The 17500-nt window shown below is 41.3% G+C and overlaps 3 protein-coding genes across 7 annotated transcripts; all 3 read left to right on the top strand.

Moving 5' to 3' along the window:
* Nucleotides 1–2873: 2873 nt before the first annotated feature.
* On the top strand, nt 2874–5537 carry LOC139661321 (E3 ubiquitin-protein ligase TRIM39-like). 3 transcript variants are annotated; one of them, XM_071539762.1, is made up of 2 exons: nt 2874–3247; nt 3317–5537. In XM_071539762.1, the coding sequence occupies exons 1-2, from the start codon at nt 3079–3081 to the stop codon at nt 4477–4479; spliced, it is 1332 nt and encodes a 443-aa protein (XP_071395863.1). In that variant the 5' UTR covers nt 2874–3078; the 3' UTR covers nt 4480–5537. The 3 variants fall into 3 exon arrangements, with proteins under 3 accessions (XP_071395863.1, XP_071395861.1, XP_071395860.1); XM_071539760.1 differs by having other exon boundaries at nt 2874–3259; nt 3323–5537; XM_071539759.1 differs by having other exon boundaries at nt 2874–5537.
* Nucleotides 5538–9825: 4288 nt separating this feature from the next.
* On the top strand, nt 9826–16454 carry LOC139661319 (E3 ubiquitin-protein ligase TRIM39-like). Of its 3 annotated transcripts, none has more exons than XM_071539756.1 (2): nt 9826–11562; nt 15625–16454. In XM_071539756.1, the coding sequence occupies exon 1, from the start codon at nt 10052–10054 to the stop codon at nt 11525–11527; it is 1476 nt and encodes a 491-aa protein (XP_071395857.1). In that variant the 5' UTR covers nt 9826–10051; the 3' UTR covers nt 11528–11562; nt 15625–16454. The 3 variants fall into 3 exon arrangements, with proteins under 3 accessions (XP_071395857.1, XP_071395859.1, XP_071395858.1); XM_071539758.1 differs by lacking the exon at nt 15625–16454 and having other exon boundaries at nt 9826–10298; nt 10368–13590; XM_071539757.1 differs by lacking the exon at nt 15625–16454 and having other exon boundaries at nt 9826–9978; nt 10113–13589.
* Nucleotides 13913–15632, top strand: LOC139661322 (E3 ubiquitin-protein ligase TRIM39-like). The gene has a single exon (XM_071539763.1). It carries the CDS (start codon nt 14216–14218, stop codon nt 15614–15616), a length of 1401 nt encoding a protein of 466 aa, XP_071395864.1. The 5' UTR covers nt 13913–14215; the 3' UTR covers nt 15617–15632.
* Nucleotides 16455–17500: the final 1046 nt, after the last annotated feature.

The following is a 17500-nucleotide window of genomic DNA, read 5'->3' as shown; positions in this document are numbered from 1 at the left end:
TTACAGAACACACACTCTGTCAGTATGGAGAGATCGATGGCAGAGCGACACTGACAGGGTTGAGGGTTCGACTCCCGCCCGACTCGCCGCCTTTTTCTCCTCAAAGCTGAAGGTTTTTGTGTTTCTGTCTGGAGGTTTTATGTTGGAGACATTTCCTCCAGAAACTTAAGAGTGCGATCCCACCTCCAGCTCGTTTTCTTTGGTCTGATTCAGAGGGGAAAAGTTGACTTTGTTGTATTTCTGTATTTAGTTTGTTCAGCTTCAAACTGGCCAATCACAAGCCAAGCAGGACTTGTAAACAAACGTCACATGACTCACAAGCAGCTCATTTATTGGACAGAAATTCAAAGCAAAACTGACTCCAGTTCCTGTAAGCTGAAGGTTTTTGTGTTTCTGTCTGGAGGTTTTATGTTGGAGACATTTCCTCCAGAAACTTAAGAGTGCGATCCCACCTCCAGCTCGTTTTCTTTGGTTCTGATTCAGTATTTCTGTATTTGGTTCGTTCAGCTTCAAACTGGCCAATCACAAGCCAAGCAGGACTTGTAAACAAAAGTCACATGACTCACAAGCAGCTCGTTTATCAATCTCGGAACAAATCGTCTATCGGTCTGATGACGATTAGACTCTGGGGGCGACGCCCAATATTTGGGGGTTTCCGGTGCAGCCAGCGGACATCCGGGCCAAGACTTCCTCTTCCGTGTGCCGGTCATTGTTTACAGTCCGATTAGCAACTTGAGACGCGAGAATGGAGTCGGAGTTGAGGGACGACGTCTCATATGCAGATATCTGTTTATAGAGATTAGCCGAAATGTCTTCTGGACCTAAAACACCAACAAAAAGTACCGATGTTTGTGTTTTGTGTGGAGAAACGTTCGACTCTCGCGTCTCAAGTTGCTAATCGGACTGTAAACAATGACCGGAGCACGGAAGAGGAAGTCTTGGCCCGGATGTCCGCTGGCTACACCGGAAACCTCCAAATATTGTCCGTCGCCCAGTCTGTACTTTCATGGCACGACCTGCCCATGTTTGAGTGACATATCTGACAACCAATAAAGATTCTGATTGGAACAAATTGATCAGCCCCACCACCTTGTATCTAGACCGTCACCTTCCAGATACAGGCTGAGGTTTTGGAGCTTGGGATTGAAATGTGACTGTGGTGAATGTGGTTGTGAGTCCTATTTGAACAAACAATAGTATACTTTACAATTGTATACTTACAAATGTATAGATACATAGAAGTACAACATACAGTAGCATCTGCATTTTCCATTGTTGCTCCACCTGGTGGGATTTGTAGGGAAATCTGCTGGATTGATTTAAGGTACAAAACAGGAAGATCTTTCAGAGCAAACGGAGTGAAAGGCCGATGGAAAAATCACTTCCAAGATGTTGATCCTCTTCAGTGAGGGGAGGGGGCAGGAATTAACGGGGATTATGGGAAATGTGGTTTTATGTGGAGAAACACTAGAACTAAAAATAGTACTGGTGTGAGATAGAGGCAACCAATCTTCTCTTTACAGTCACTTTTCCAATGGAGCAACATTCATTCAACATTCAGAGCACGGTTCTTGGTACTGTTGCCCAATACATCATATCAGTCATAAACTTTTTTTTTTTACTTCCTGACTGAGGCTTGATGCTGAAAAACGCGTCAAAGTTTGTTTTTAAAATCTAATATGACCATGCCATGACAATGAACACATTTTAATTGGTTTAAAGAGAGTGCCTTGGAGTTTTTTTGTATTTTTGTGTCAACATGTACGCCTATCCAAAGAGCACCTCAAACAAACTTAATTTTGAGTCCAGGAAGTGCTCCTACCCAAACAGTTTTTGATAAACTGCTCACTGTTGACTGGTCTGGTCACCTCCTACTGTAGTAATTTTATGGTTATTTTTTGTTATTTTTGGAACTCTAAAGATCGGTCCTCCAACACTTCAATTGTTTTGGAGAAGGCCGCTACGGAGTCGTGTTGGGAAGCTCAGCGACTGTTATATGGACTAACAAACTTCACTAGAGTTTCAGCTAGCATGGGGGTGAGTGAATTTTTAATTTTGGGTGAACTATTCCTTTAAGGTTGACTAATGATCTCCTGCTAGCTGCTGATAAAGATCTGTGCTCAATCCTATTACTCCTTGATCTCAGCGCAGCTTGATGGATGTCCCAAAATTTCTTCCAGTTTAATGACAGAAAATCAGAAAAACAACTTCAGCTTCATTCAAAACAAACTTGGTAGCCAGACAGTCAACATTAAACCTTTCGCTAGATAGTTGGTTGTAAAATCTCATTCTGACCTCTGTTTCGAGGAACAAGTAAAAAGAGTGGTACAGTCTTGACAACATGCCAAGAATCAAGCTCTCAAGATTATCATTATTATGTCCTGGATCTAGAAATAAATAAACACAATTCATGCCCAATATGATGTCCAAGATGTGTATTCATTCATTAGTTCATTAATTCAAACTATCATTACCTTTTGTTCATCATTCAATACATCTAATCTCTAAGATTTTCTACAAATCTCTTGAAAATCTCATTTTGGATTCAAAGTCTTCAAATCCAAATCAAACTCTAGTTGTCTGGAGCCTCTATCAGACTACAATACCCAGTGAGCAACGAGAGAGAAACACTGTGGAATGAAACTCAGCTCTGCTCTGTTACAGTAAACAGCTGAGCATGTAGGAGAACTGGTCTGACAAAGCTCCGCCCCTTTCCCTGACTCACCTGAGGCAAACCAGGAAACATGTTGTCATTCTTCACTTGTCACTGACAAGACACACACACACCGAGAGACAGACGATAAGATTCACTTTCAGACCAAACCCACGACTTCCACTGAGGGAGGACAGCTACAGGAGGGAATACTGGAACACTGGGAATACTGGAATACTGGAATACTGACACTTCAACCTGCTGTTGACTCCTCACACTGAACGGGAGTTTAAGGATAAACACGACTTAAAGTGAAAGTAACTTTCAGGGAACATTCCAGAGGAGGGAGTGGTGCAACAACTGACTCACTAACTTCTTTTTTGAGCGGTCTGTCTGGTTTGTTTTCAGATTCACTCAGAGAGAAAATGTCTTCCAGATCAGAGGAGGATCTCTCCTGTCCTGTCTGCCATGACATCTTTAAAGATCCTGTCCTCCTGTCATGTAGCCACAGCTTCTGTAAAGCCTGTCTGCAGAGCTGGTGGACAGAGAAACAAATACATGAGTGTCCACTTTGTAAAGAAATATCTTTACAGAGTGAACCACCTTGTAACTTGGCGTTAAAGAACCTGTGTGAGGCTTTCTTACTGGAGAGAGATCAGAGAGCTTCAGCAGGATCTGAGCTTCTCTGCAGTCTGCACTCTGAGAAACTCAAGCTCTTCTGTCTGGACCATCAGCAGCCAGTGTGTCTTGTCTGTCTGCATTCAAAAACACACACCAACCACAGAATCAGACCCATCGATGAAGCTGCACAGGATCACAAGGAGGAACTTCAGAAATCACTGAAGCCCTTAAAGGAGAAACTGAAGCTCTTTAATGAAGTTAAAGGAAACTGTGATGAAACAGCAGAACACATTAAGATCCAGGCCCGACGTACAGAGAGGCAGATTAAGGAGGAGTTTAAGAAGCTTCACCAGTTTCTACAAGAGGAAGAGGAGGCCAGGATCGCTGCACTGAGGGAGGAAGAGGAGCAGAAGAGTCAGACGATGAAGAAGAAGATTGAGGGTCTGAGCAGAGAGATAGCAGCTCTTTCAGACACAGTCAGAGCCATAGAGAAGGAGCTGAGAGCTGAAGACGTCTCGTTCCTGCAGAACTACAAGGCTACAGTGGAAAGAGTCCAGCGCCCCCTGCTGGAGGATCCACAGCTGGTCTCAGGAGCTCTGATAGACGAGGCCAAACACCTGGGTAACCTGAGCTTCACAGTCTGGGACAAGATGAAGGAGATGGTCTCCTACACTCCTGTGATTCTGGACCCAAACACTGCCTATCCAGCACTCATCCTGTCTGAAGATCTGACCAGTGTGAGATATGGAGAGAGACAGAAGCTTCCTGGAAACCCAGAGAGGTTTGACAACTACAGCTCTGTCCTGGGATCTGAGGGCTTTAACTCAGGAACTCACAGCTGGGATGTTGAGGTTGGAGACAATACACACTGGAGCCTGGGTCTGTTAGCAAAGTCTGTCCAGAGGAAGGGAAGCATACGGTCTGGATTATGGAGAATAGGGTTCTTTGATGGTGAATACACAGCATTCTCCCCACCAGATCCAGACACTGTTCTCCCAGTGAAGAAGAAGTTCCAGAGGATCAGACTGCATCTGGACTGGAACAGAGGAAAGCTGTCATTCTCTGATCCTGATACTAACACACACATACACACCTTCACACACACTTTCACTGACAGGCTGTTTCCATACATTTACACTAGGAAAGATTTCTCTCTGGAGATTTTACCGGTGAAGGTCTCTGTAACACTAGAACAGCACATTTAGAGATTATGATGATGATGATGATGATGATGATGATGATGATGATGATGATGATGATGATGATGATGATGATGATGGTGATGTCATGTACACAAGCCAATCATTTCTGCAATGGGAATATTGCTCATTTTAAGGATTCATTATATAAATATTATATATCCATCATTCTTATTTCTATGACAGTTAGTGGATATAGTGAACTCTCTAATCTGTGATGTCATCAACATGTGCCCATGTTGTCCTGATGATGATGTGATGTTGGTGATTTAGGAATTGAAGCTTTCTCTACTGTTGCACTCATTGTGAGTCACTCTGCATAAGAAAATCAGCTGAATTCTCAAAATGTAAAATGTAAATTACTGATTATGTTGTAAGCACTGTAATATTTGACGTATTGTTATTATTTTAATTAACTGGTGGCAGAGGTGGGATGTAACAAAGTAAAAATACTTCATTGCCGTACTTTAGTAAGATTTTCAAGTATCTGTATTTTACTCTAGTTTTTATTTTACTGAAGACATTTTACTTTTACTCACTACATTTCAAAAGAAAAATCTGTACTTTCTACTCTCTACATTTTCAAAACAGACTTGTTCCATCCAGGCTTCCATCCTAGAAGCAGCTGATCAAGAGCCAGATGTGATTGGCTGCTTGTTCAGCAAAGCGACACCAAAAATTAAAATTAGGGATAAAGAGAGAGAGAGAAGCAACAAGAGAAAGAGAATTAACGTTAGTGAATTCAGCTGCTTGGGTTCAGGTTCCTGATCTGAGCTGCAGACTCTTTCTCATCTGGGATTCAGAGGAACGCTCAACAGAAAACCAGTTTAGAACATTAGAAATGACTTTTTTAGAGAACGACTTTTACTTTTATACTTTAAGTACATTTAAGTCCACGTACTTTTATACTTTGACTTGAGTAAAGCATTTGAAATGGGACTTCAACTTCTACCAGAGTATATTTTTAAATGAGTATTTGCACTTTTACTTGAGTAGGGAATTTGTGTACTTCTACCACCTCTGCCTGCTGGATAACTTTGCATCTAAAACCAATAATGAATGAAGTTAAGAGGGAAATGTGTTCAGATTTCATATCTAGGTTCTGCTGACTCAGGGATCCTACTGAGCATGTGTTCAAACAGCAGGACTTAAAGCTAATTTAAAAGTACATAATTCAAAGTGTTTTTTGGACTTGTGTGATGTTGAAGCTGTGGGGAAAATGCTTTCTGGGCAGCAGGTGAATTTTAGGCTGCAGTACCAACGTCGGCCACCAGGCCAAACTGGCAGCAAGACTTAGACCAGCAGAGCTAAGCAGTGCTAATGTCTTTACCCATCAGATTAAACTGCAGACTGGTTTCAGCAGGAACATTTGTCCCCACAGGGATCAGACCAGCAGTCTGAACCATCAGATCCTGACTTCATCCAGGATCTGATCCCACTCAGCTGTTTCTGATCTCTCTAGTTTCCTGCTTCATCTTCATATTTCTACAAGCCTTTACACAACTGACAGGAACAGCATTGGTCTGTTTTAGTTTCAGGAGGCAACGGGATTCAAACCAGCAACCTGCTGCATCACAAGCATCTGTTCATCTCACTGAGCTAATTCCACATGGCTCTGCATTATCTTACTATACACACACTGACAGACTGACTCTGGTCTGCAGTTTCACATTAAATAAGAAACATAAATAATGAAATAATATAAACTGCAGATATATATCAATATATAATGTATATTAGATATGAGCCACAAGCTACATACCTGGGTAGATGGTAAACAGGTAGAGACATTCATTTGACAACAATACATGGATGTTTAAAAATGATTCATATCTGATTATTTCTCATATATAATTAAACTACAGTAGATTGTGGACTATCCTGTAGTTTTGGGCTGGGTTTCCCAAATTCATTTAGAGGCTAACTTCATCTCCGTCCCATTGTAAATAAATGAACGTAGTCTAAAGATGCTTTTGGGAAAACCCTGTAGCAGCTGATAACTTCTGCATTATAATAATAATAATATCATGTCAAAATGTAATGAAATATTCCTTTAAATGAGTCAAAAATGTAGTAAAAACTGATCTTGTCACTGATAATGAAGTACATTATTAAATCAAACTGGCAATTATTACATCATAAAAAGGGGTGTCACATCATAAAATTTGACAATATCAGTCTGAGGATGTTATTATGCATTTATGACATTTTTATTACATTCTTGACTTCTTGATTCTTGAGTGTTTGTAGGGTCAAATCTAGCCCGCAGACATTTGGGCAATATAATATAATATAAGATAACAGAACATACCATAATAAATTACAACACACACAACCACACACACGCTGCAGACACAAAGTTTTGTGATCTGATTAGAATTATGATAGTGACACACACAACCTAATGAAAATGTACACACACACACACACACAAACACACACACTTGCAGTTCATGTTCCTCTCTGTCTCTTTCTTAACAAAGCAAGAGGTCAACTGCCTGTGTTGACATCGGTGACCTCTTTCCTGATTCACACACACACACACACACACACACACACACACACACACACACACACACATCAATAACCACTTACCCTGCAGTGAACTCGGGGCAGCAGCTGGATTATACAGGTCGTGGAAACAGTGTTGAGTGTCTTACAGAACACACACTCTGTCAGTATGGAGAGATCGATGGCAGAGCGACACTGACAGGGTTGAGGGTTCGACTCCCGACCGACTCGCCGCCTTTTTCTCGGCAAAAGCTGAAGGTTTTTGTGTTCCTGTCTGGAGGTTTTATGTTGGAGACATTTCCTCCAGAAACTTAGAGTGCAATCCCACCTCCAGCTCCTTTTCTTTCTTCTTCTTTGTCTGTGTAAAATGTGTAAAAAAATCTTAAAAGAAACAAACCTGTAGAGACACAAACGGCTTTTCTGGAGATATTTTGACAAACAGTTTGGACTCTTTGTTGCAGCAAGAGGCAGCGAGACAAACTATATATAGGTCCAAAATTACCAAACGTCTGACACTGCCTGCCTTTGTTTGAGTGACATATCTGGCAACTACTAAAAATTCAGATTGGAACAGATTGATCAGCCCCGCCTCGTGTTTCTAGACCGTCACCTTCCAGATACAGGTTTTGGAGCATACAATAGCATCTGCATTTTCCATTGTGAGCCACTGGGTCGGATCTGGAGGGAAATCTGCTGGATCGCTTTATGGCACAAAACAGGAAGAGGTTCTGTTCTTCCAGAGCAAACAGAGCTAAAGCTGAAAGAGTTTCTGGCAGCAGATGGTGGAAGGAGGGAAAGGAAGATGGAGAAATCACTTCCAACATGTTGATCCTCTTCAGAGGAGGGGCAGGAATCAACGGGGCTGATGGGAAATGTAGTCTTAATAGAGAAACATCCTCGCTGATGCTTTCATTCATGAATGCAACAACATTTTTGAGAAATTTCAGCCTGGTTTTAGAACCCTCCACAGCACAGAGACGGCTCTCCTATGGGTGACTAATGATCTCCTGCTAGCTGCTGATAAAGGTCTCTGCTCAACCCTAATACTCGTTTATCATGACATTTTACTTAAACGCCTGAGAAATTGGGTGGGGCTTATTGACTCAGCCCTCAGTTTTTTTAAATCTTATCTTTGAAATAGAACTTTCTCTTTTGAGATAGGAAACAGTTTGTTGTCATCAGTTCCTCTTAAATATGGTGTTCCACAAGGATCAATCCTAGGCCCGTTACTTTTCTCCAACTATATGCTTCCTCTAGACGATTTCATTTGCAGAAACCCTATTGTTTTTGTGCCAGTTTATTATTGTTCTTCTGCCACGATGCAAATTCCCATGAGCTGGTACATCGCAGAGACATGAAATTTCGCCCAATGACAGATAGTGGTGGCTAGTTTCTGCTCAAGAAATATTTACCCAATCAGCCCGAAGGGGGCACTATCGTTAAAGGTTTTACTTTAAAGTCCATAACTTCCACACTGTAAGTCCGATTTTCACGAAACTTGGTACACATATGCAGGTTTGCTAACTCTGCAATTTTGCCATTTGGACCCACAAGGTCCGCCTGGAAAGTTTTTGAGATATTATGAAAGTTTTGAAAAACACATTTTTAACATCTCCTCCTACACCGTTAGACCGATCACCACCAAAATTGGTATGTAGCAACAGACTAATCTCATTAAAAAAAAATTTAAAACGTTGTTGATATCTACAGTCGTTTTGAAGATATTAATTTTTACATTTGTGAGAGGGCATGGCCTGTCTGTTAAATTGTTATAACTTCATGACCAATTGCTCAATCATCACGAAACTTGGTGAACATGTTCGGATATCATCACTGACCATGTGTGCACAGCTGTTTTAAGATTGAACAGTAGGGGGCGCTACAAATGCCAAAAAACTGTATCTCCTAATCCAGATGACGAAATTGTGTGAAATTTGGTACACATGTTCAGGGAGGCAGTACTAGTCAAAATCAGAAGTTTTGTCATCATTGGTAAAAGTGGGCCATTTAACAGCCGGTTAATCAAAGCCCATTCCCATAATCGGTCCCAAACTTCTCAGCCTCGTCTGGAATGGCATTTCTAACATGCATACCGAATTTTGTGTGATTCGACCAAAAGGGGGCGCCGCAAACGGCAAAAATGGGCGTGGCCTAATTCAAAAACGGCCGCAACTCCCCACCGTTTGTTCAATGATTGCGAAATGTGCCAGATATATCAAGGGATATATTTGGATGATGTCCTCAGAACCACTGACACTTTTTTCGCAATGTCAGTACTGTTCAGAAAAGGCTTGAACCCCTTTCATGGCCGCTTGCGGCTATATTCATTTTCACTGTTATGCAGATGATACACAGATGTATGATGTATGATGTATGTATGATTGCCTTTCTGAAATAAAATTTCCTCTAACTCAATGACAGCTAATCAGAAAAATGCCATAAACTTAATTCAAAGCAAAATCTCACATATACAAATCTCTTGATCCCAAGATGATGTCCAATATGTGTATTCATTAATTCATCAATTCAAACTATCAATACCTTTTGTTCATCATTCAATATATCTAATCTCTCAGATCATCTACAAATCTCTTGAAAATCTCACTGTAGATTCAGACTCTTCAAATCCAAATCAAACACTAGTTGTCTGGAGCCTCTATCAGACTACAATACCCAGTGAGCAACGAGAGAGAAACACTGTGGAATGAAAATCAGCTCTGCTCTATTACAGTAAACAGCTGAGCATGTGGGAGAACTGGTCTGACAAAGCTCCGCCCCTTACCTGACTCACCTGAGACAAACCAGGAAACAGAGGTTATTATTGTTCCGCTCCTCACTGAGAACAGACACACACACCGAGAGACAGATGATAAGATTCACCTTCAGACCAAACACACGACTTCCACTGAGGACAGCTACAGGAGGGAATACTGGGAATACTGGAATACTGGGAATACCGCCACTTCAACCTGCTGCTGACTCAACACACTGAACGTGAGTTTAAGAAGAAACACAACTCAAAGTCAAAGTAACTTTCAGGGAACATTCTAGAGGAGGGAGTGGTGCCATGACTGACTCACTGACTTCTTTTTTGAGCGGTTTGTTTGTTTGGTTTGGTTTGTTTTTAGCTTCACTCAGAGAGAAAATGTCTTCCAGATCAGAAAAGGATTTCTCCTGTCCTGTCTGCTGTGACATCTGTAAAGATCCTGTCATCCTGTCATGTAGCCACAGCTTCTGTAAAGCCTGTCTGCAGCAATGGTGGACAGAGAACCAAATACATGAGTGTCCAGTTTGTAAGAGAAGATCTTCAAAGAGTGATCCACCTCGTAACTTGGTGTTAAAGAACCTGTGTGAGACTTTCTTACTGGAGAGAGATCAGAGAGCTTCAGCAGGATCTGAGCTTCTCTGCAGTCTGCACTCTGAGAAACTCAAGCTCTTCTGTCTGGACCATCAGCAGCCAGTGTGTCTTGTCTGTCTGCATTCAAAAACACACACCAACCACAGAATCAGACCCATCGATGAAGCTGCACTGGATCACAAGGAGGAACTTCAGGAATCACTGAAGCCCTTAAAGGAGAAACTGAAGCTCTTTAATGAAGTTAAAGGAAACTGTGATGAAACAGCAGAACACATTAAGATCCAGGCCCGACACACAGAGAGGCAGATTAAGGAGGAGTTTAAGAAGCTTCACCAGTTTCTACGAGAGGAAGAGGAGGCCAGGATCGCTGCACTGAGGGAGGAAGAGGAGCAGAAGAGTCAGACGATGAAGGAGAAGATTGAGGGTCTGAGCAGAGAGATAGCAGCTCTTTCAGACACAGTCAGAGCCATAGAGAAGGAGCTGAGAGCTGAAGACGTCTCGTTCCTGCAGAACTACAAGGCTACAGTGGAAAGAGTCCAGCGCCCCCTGCTGGATGATCCACAGCTGGTCTCAGGAGCTCTGATAGACGAGGCCAAACACCTGGGCAACCTGAGCTTCACAGTCTGGGACAAGATGAAGGAGATGGTCTCCTACACTCCTGTGATTCTGGACCCCAACACTGCCAATCCAGAACTAATCCTGTCTGAAGATCTGACCAGTGTGAGATGTGGAGAGAGACAGAAGCTTCCTAAAAACCCAGAGAGGATTGACGCCTACTGTGTCCTGGGATCTGAGGGCTTTAACTCAGGAACTCACAGCTGGGATGTTGAGGTTGGAGACAGTACACACTGGAATCTGGGTCTGTTAGCAAAGTCTGTCCAGAGGAAGGGAAGCATACGGTCTGGATTATGGAGAATATGGTTCAATGATGGTAAATACAGAGCATTCTCTCCACCGGATCTAATCACTGAAATCCCAGTGAAGGAGAACCTCCAGAGGATCAGACTGCATCTGGACTGGAAGAGAGGAAAGCTGTCATTCTCTGATCCTGATACTAACACACACATACACACCTTCACACACACTTTCACTGACAGGCTGTTTCCATACATTGCCACTGTGAATAAACTCTCTCTGAAGATTTTACCAGTGAAGGTCTCTGTAACAGTGGAACAGCACAGTTAGAGATGATGATGATGATGATGATGATGATGATGATGGTGATGGTGATGTCATGTAGACAAGCCAATCATTCTGTAATGGGAATATTGCTCATTTTAATGATTCATTATATAAATATTATATATCCATTATTCTTATTTCTAGGACAGTTAGTGAATATAATCAACTCTCTAATCTGTGATGTCATCAGCATGTGCCCATGTTGTCCTGATGATGATGTAACTGTCAAGGTGATATGGATGACATCTATCACAACAACAGTAATTAGCACAAATATAAAACAAATATATAAAAACATTAAAGGAAATCTCAAAGTGCTAAAAAGATTATTGAAGGCAAAAAACAAACATAAGAAAGAAAAATATATAAATAATATAAAACAAAGAAAAAAACATAAAATTAATACATTTTGAAATAATCTATAACATTCAAATGAATAAAAATAGTTTTGCATTACCTCAAAGTAGTCAAGCTCTACTTTGTTAAAGTGAATTTTCTCTATATTTAGACTGCAGGTAAAAGTTCATCCTGTTTTCTTTGGTTCTTCATCTGAAGTGTTAAATTTATTTGATCTAACTTTATTCCAGGTTCTTAGAGTTTCTCTCCACTGTAACTAGTCTTCTCTTTGTAGTTAAATCATTTAAACTGCAGCAGATCCTGGACTGACTCTAATATTTACAGCAACAGATCCAGGCTCAGCTGAACTCTTCATTTACAAAACTCTTTATATCCATTTGGGAAAATAAATCACAACCTCATAGTTTGTCGTTCAACATCTCCAACATCCGGACCATCCTGTCTGTAAAAGAGTTTTCATTTTGTCAACCGAGGACTTCAGTTATCTAGAGTCCTTTAAAAAGTATCATCATTACCTCTGCCAAGCAGTCTGTTAGCAGGATATCTCTAAAAGTTGGGCATGGATTTGCACCAAACTTGGTTTGAAGGTTGGTTAGAGTTGATTTCATGTCGATTGGACAAAATCTTGTTCTGTCTTGTTCAATTGTGTAGAAATGATAATTGTTCCTATAACCCATTCCTTTGTACATGTTGGCACAAGACTGTTTCACCTCTGCCAACAGGGAAATCTTGTCTCCCCTATTTGTTTGTTTCTGTCTGTTAGCAGGATATCTCAAAAATGTATGAAAATATTAGTGCAAAACATTAGACAGATTGGTCATGGGTCAAGGGACAACTAATGAACTTTTCATGTCTATTGGCCAAAAGGGGGCGTGGTGGTGGGCGTGGTCTTCCACAAAAAGGTTTCAGAACAGATTCACATAATATTACAACTTTGAACCACTGGGCCTTCTGACAGTTTCTGTAAAGTCTCTGGGTGAAGCCTTGCTGGGTGTCAGACATGGTGGAGCTCTGTGCTCTACTGAGCACATTCTCTAGATTTAATTCTGCACTGTCAATCATTTTGTCACTTTATTTGAAAGGTGGAGATTTCATTTTGAATTCAGACTTCATGTAATGTTGGTGATTTGGGAATTTAAGTTTTCTCTACTGTTGCACTCATTGTGAGTCACTCTGCAGAAGAAAAACATCTGAATTCTTAAAATGTAAAATGTATATTAGTGATTATGTTGTTAACACTGTTATATGGACTAACAAACTTCACTAGAGTTTCAGCTAGCATGGGGGTGAGTGAATTTTTAATTTTGGGTGAACTATTCCTTTAAGCTTGACTAATGATCTCCTGCTGGCTGCTGATAAAGGTCTGTGCTCAATCCTATTACTCCTTGATCTCAGCGCAGCTTGATGGATGTCCCAAAATGTCTTCCAGTTTAATGACAGCAAATCAGAAAAACACCTTCAGCTTCATTCAAAACAAACTTGGTAGCCAGACAGTCAACATTATACCTTTCGCTAGATAGTTGGGTGTAAAATTTCATTCTGACCTCTGTTTCGAGGAACAAGTAAAAAGAGTGGTACAGTCTTGACAACATGCCAAGAATCAAGCTCTCAAGATTATCATTATTATGTCCTGGATCTAGAAATAAATAAACACAATTCATGCCCAAGATGATGTCCAACATGTGTATTCATTCATTAGTTCATTAATTCAAAATATCATTACCTTTTGTTCATCATTCAATATATCTAATCTCTCAGATCATCTACAAATCTCTTGAAAATCTCATTCTGGATTCAGACTCTTCAAATCCAAATCAAACACTAGCTGTCTGGAGCCTCTATCAGACTACAATACCCAGTGAGCAACGAGAGAGAAACACTGTGGAATGAAACTCAGCTCTGCTCTGTTACAGTAAACAGCTGAGCATGTAGGAGAACTGGTCTGACAAAGCTCCGCCCCTTACCTGACTCACCTGAGACAAACCAGGAAACATGTTGTCATTCTTCACTTGTCACTGACAAGACACACACACACCGAGAGACAGACAATAAGATTCACCTTCAGACCAAACCCACGACTTCCACTGAGGGAGGACAGCTACAGGAGGGAATACTGGAATACTGGGAATACTGGAATACTGGAATACTGGAATACTGACACTTCAACCTGCTGTTGACTCCTCACACTGAACGGGAGTTTAAGGATAAACACGACTTAAAGTGAAAGTAACTTTCAGGGAACATTCTAGCGGAGGGAGTGGTGCAACAACGGACTCACTAACTTCTTTTTTGAGCGGTCTGTCTGGTTTGTTTTCAGATTCACTCAGAGAGAAAATGTCTTCCAGATCAGAGAAGGATCTCTCCTGTCCTGTCTGCCATGACATCTTTAAAGATCCTGTCCTCCTGTCATGTAGCCACAGCTTCTGTAAAGCCTGTCTGCAGAGCTGGTGGACAGAGAAACTAATACATGAGTGTCCACTTTGTAAGGAAATATCTTTACAGAGTGAACCACCTTGTAACTTGGCGTTAAAGAACCTGTGTGAGGCTTTCTTACTGGAGAGAGATCAGAGAGCTTCAGCAGGATCTGAGCTTCTCTGCAGTCTGCACTCTGAGAAACTCAAGCTCTTCTGTCTGGACCATCAGCAGCCAGTGTGTCTTGTCTGTCTGCATTCAAAAACACACACCAACCACAGAATCAGACCCATCGATGAAGCTGCACTGGATCACAAGGAGGAACTTCAGGAATCACTGAAGCCCTTAAAGGAGAAACTGAAGCTCTTTAATGAAGTTAAAGAAAACTGTGATCAAACAGCAGAACACATTAAGATCCAGGCCCAACGTACAGAGAGGCAGATTAAGGAGCAGTTTAAGAAGCTTCACCATTTTCTACAAGAGGAAGAGGAGACCAGGATCGCTGCACTGAGGGAGGAAGAGGAGCAGAAGAGTCAGACGATGAAGGAGAAGATTGAGGGTCTGAGCAGAGAGATAGCAGCTCTTTCAGACACAGTCAGAGCCATAGAGAAGGAGCTGAGAGCTGAAGACGTCTCGTTCCTGCAGAACTACAAGGCTACAGTGGAAAGAGTCCAGCGCCCCCTGCTGGAGGATCCACAGCTGGTCTCAGGAGCTCTGATAGACGAGGCCAAACACCTGGGCAACCTGAGCTTCACAGTCTGGGACAAGATGAAAGAGATGGTCTCCTACACTCCTGTGATTCTGGACCCAAACACTGCCTATCCAAACCTCATCCTGTCTGAAGATCTGACCAGTGTGAGATATGGAGAGAGACAGAAGCTTCCTGGAAACCCAGAGAGGTTTGACTACTACTGCTCTGTCCTGGGATCTGAGGGCTTTAACTCAGGAACTCACAGCTGGGATGTTGAGGTTGGAGACAATACACACTGGAGTCTGGGTCTGTTAGCAAAGTCTGTCCAGAGGAAGGGAAGCATACGGTCTGGATTATGGAGAATAGGGTTCTTTGATGGTGAATACACAGCATTCTCCCCACCAGATCCAGACACTGTTCTCCCAGTGAAGAAGAAGCTCCAGAGGATCAGACTGCATCTGGACTGGAACATAGGAAAGCTGTCATTCTCTGATCCTGATACTAACACACACATACACACCTTCACACACACTTTCACTGACAGGCTGTTTCCATACATTGACACTGGGAATAAACTCTCTCTGAAGATTTTACCAGTGAAGGTCTCTGTAACAGTGGAACAGCACAGTTAGAGATGAAGATGATGATGATGATGATGATGATGTCATGTACACAAGCCAATCATTCTGTAATGGGAATATTGCTCATTTTAATGATTCATTATATAAATATTATATATCCATTATTCTTATTTCTATGACAGTTAGTGAATATAATCAACTCTCTAATCTGTGATGTCATCAGCATGTGCCCATGTTGTCCTGATGATGATGTAACTGTCAAGGTGATATGGATGACATCTATCACAACAACAGTAATTAGCACAAATATAAAACAAATATATAAAAACATTAAAGGAAATCTCAAAGTGCTAAAAAGATTATTGAAGGCAAAAAACAAACATAAGAAAGAAAACTATATAAATAATATAAAACAAAGAAAAAAACATAAAATTAATACATTTTGAAATAATCTATAACATTCAAATGAATAAACATAGTTTTGCATTACCTCAAAGTAGTCAAGCTCTACTTTGTTAAAGTGAATTTTCTCTATATTTAGACTGCAGGTAAAAGTTCATCCTGTCTGCTTTGGTTCTTCATCTGAAGTGTTAAATTTATTTGATCTAACTTTATTCCAGGTTCTTAGAGTTTCTCTCCACTGTAACTAGTCTTCTCTTTGTAGTTAAATCATTTAAACTGCAGCAGATCCTGGACTGACTCTAATATTTACAGCAACAGATCCAGGCTCAGCTGAACTCTTCATTTACAAAACTCTTTATATCCATTTGGGAAAAGAAATCAGAACCTCATAGTTTGTCGTTCAACATCTCCAACATCCAGACCATCCTGTCTGTAAAAGAGTTTTCATTTTGTCAACCGAGGACTTCAGTTATCTAGAGTCCTTTAAAAAGTATCATCAATACAGGTCACCAATGTCTTCAGTGCGCACTAATGATATTAATTCTCAGTATTTCCCGCTACAACGCGGCACGAGGCAGGGATGCCCAATTTCCCCTCTTCTATTTGCGTTAGCCATCGAGCCTCTCGCGATAGCATTACGTTCCTCACCTGAGATTCGCGGTATATCAAGAGGGGGAAGGGAACATAAGCTATCGTTATATGCTGACGATTTATTGTTATATATAACTGATCCCCAGAGTACTTTACCCCGCATAATGACTGTACTAAGTCACTTTAGCGAACTTTCTGGGTATAAGATTAATGTTTCAAAAAGTGAGCTCTTTCCTGTAAACTCTGCTGCACAATCATTTTCCTTTAATTCCTATCCTTTTAAGGTGACCACTGACAGCTTTACTTACCTGGGTGTGGTTGTGGCTCGAAAGATCTCTGACCTCTTTAAGCTTAATTTTGCTCCTCTTTTGGAGCGCACTAAAGTGGCCTTCGACAAATGGTCTATGCTTCCTCTCTCATTAGCAGGCAGAATTAATCTAATTAAAATGAACACTTTGCCCAAATTCTTATACCTGTTCCAAACTATACCAATCTTTATTAACAAATCTTTTTTTTCGCATCTCAATAAGATTATTTCTGACTTTATTTGGAATAAGAAACCACCTCGTATCCGTAAGGAATTTTTACAAAGACCTAGATCAGTGGGTGGTATGGCTCTACCACATTTCCAATTATACTACTGGGCAAGTAACCTGAGAGCTTTGGCATACTGGCTTCAAACCTACGGCAATGATGAGGCTCCTGCCTGGGTGCAGATGGAGGCTGGTTCTTGCCTGCCAACATCCCTCCCAGCTTTGTTGTATTCAAGAATGCCTATCACTCCGCACCACACTTCCACCACTCCCTTAGTTCATCAGTCACTACGTATATGGGCTCAGGTGCGGAAACACTTCGGCTGGCAGGGTGGCTCACTGTGTGCCCCGATTGTGGCAAATCATCAGTTTCCCCCCTCACTTCATGATGACTCCTTCTTGGTTTGGT

The sequence above is a fragment of the Centroberyx affinis genome, unplaced genomic scaffold, assembly GCF_046629955.1.
Source record: "Centroberyx affinis isolate AG114_WGS23_722 - 3 ecotype Tasmania unplaced genomic scaffold, CSIRO-AGI_Caff_v1 ptg003509l_1, whole genome shotgun sequence".
Taxonomy (NCBI): Eukaryota; Metazoa; Chordata; class Actinopteri; order Beryciformes; family Berycidae; genus Centroberyx; species Centroberyx affinis.
The sequence above is the reverse complement of the archived record's forward strand: the minus strand, read 5'-3'. Positions and strand labels throughout refer to the sequence as shown.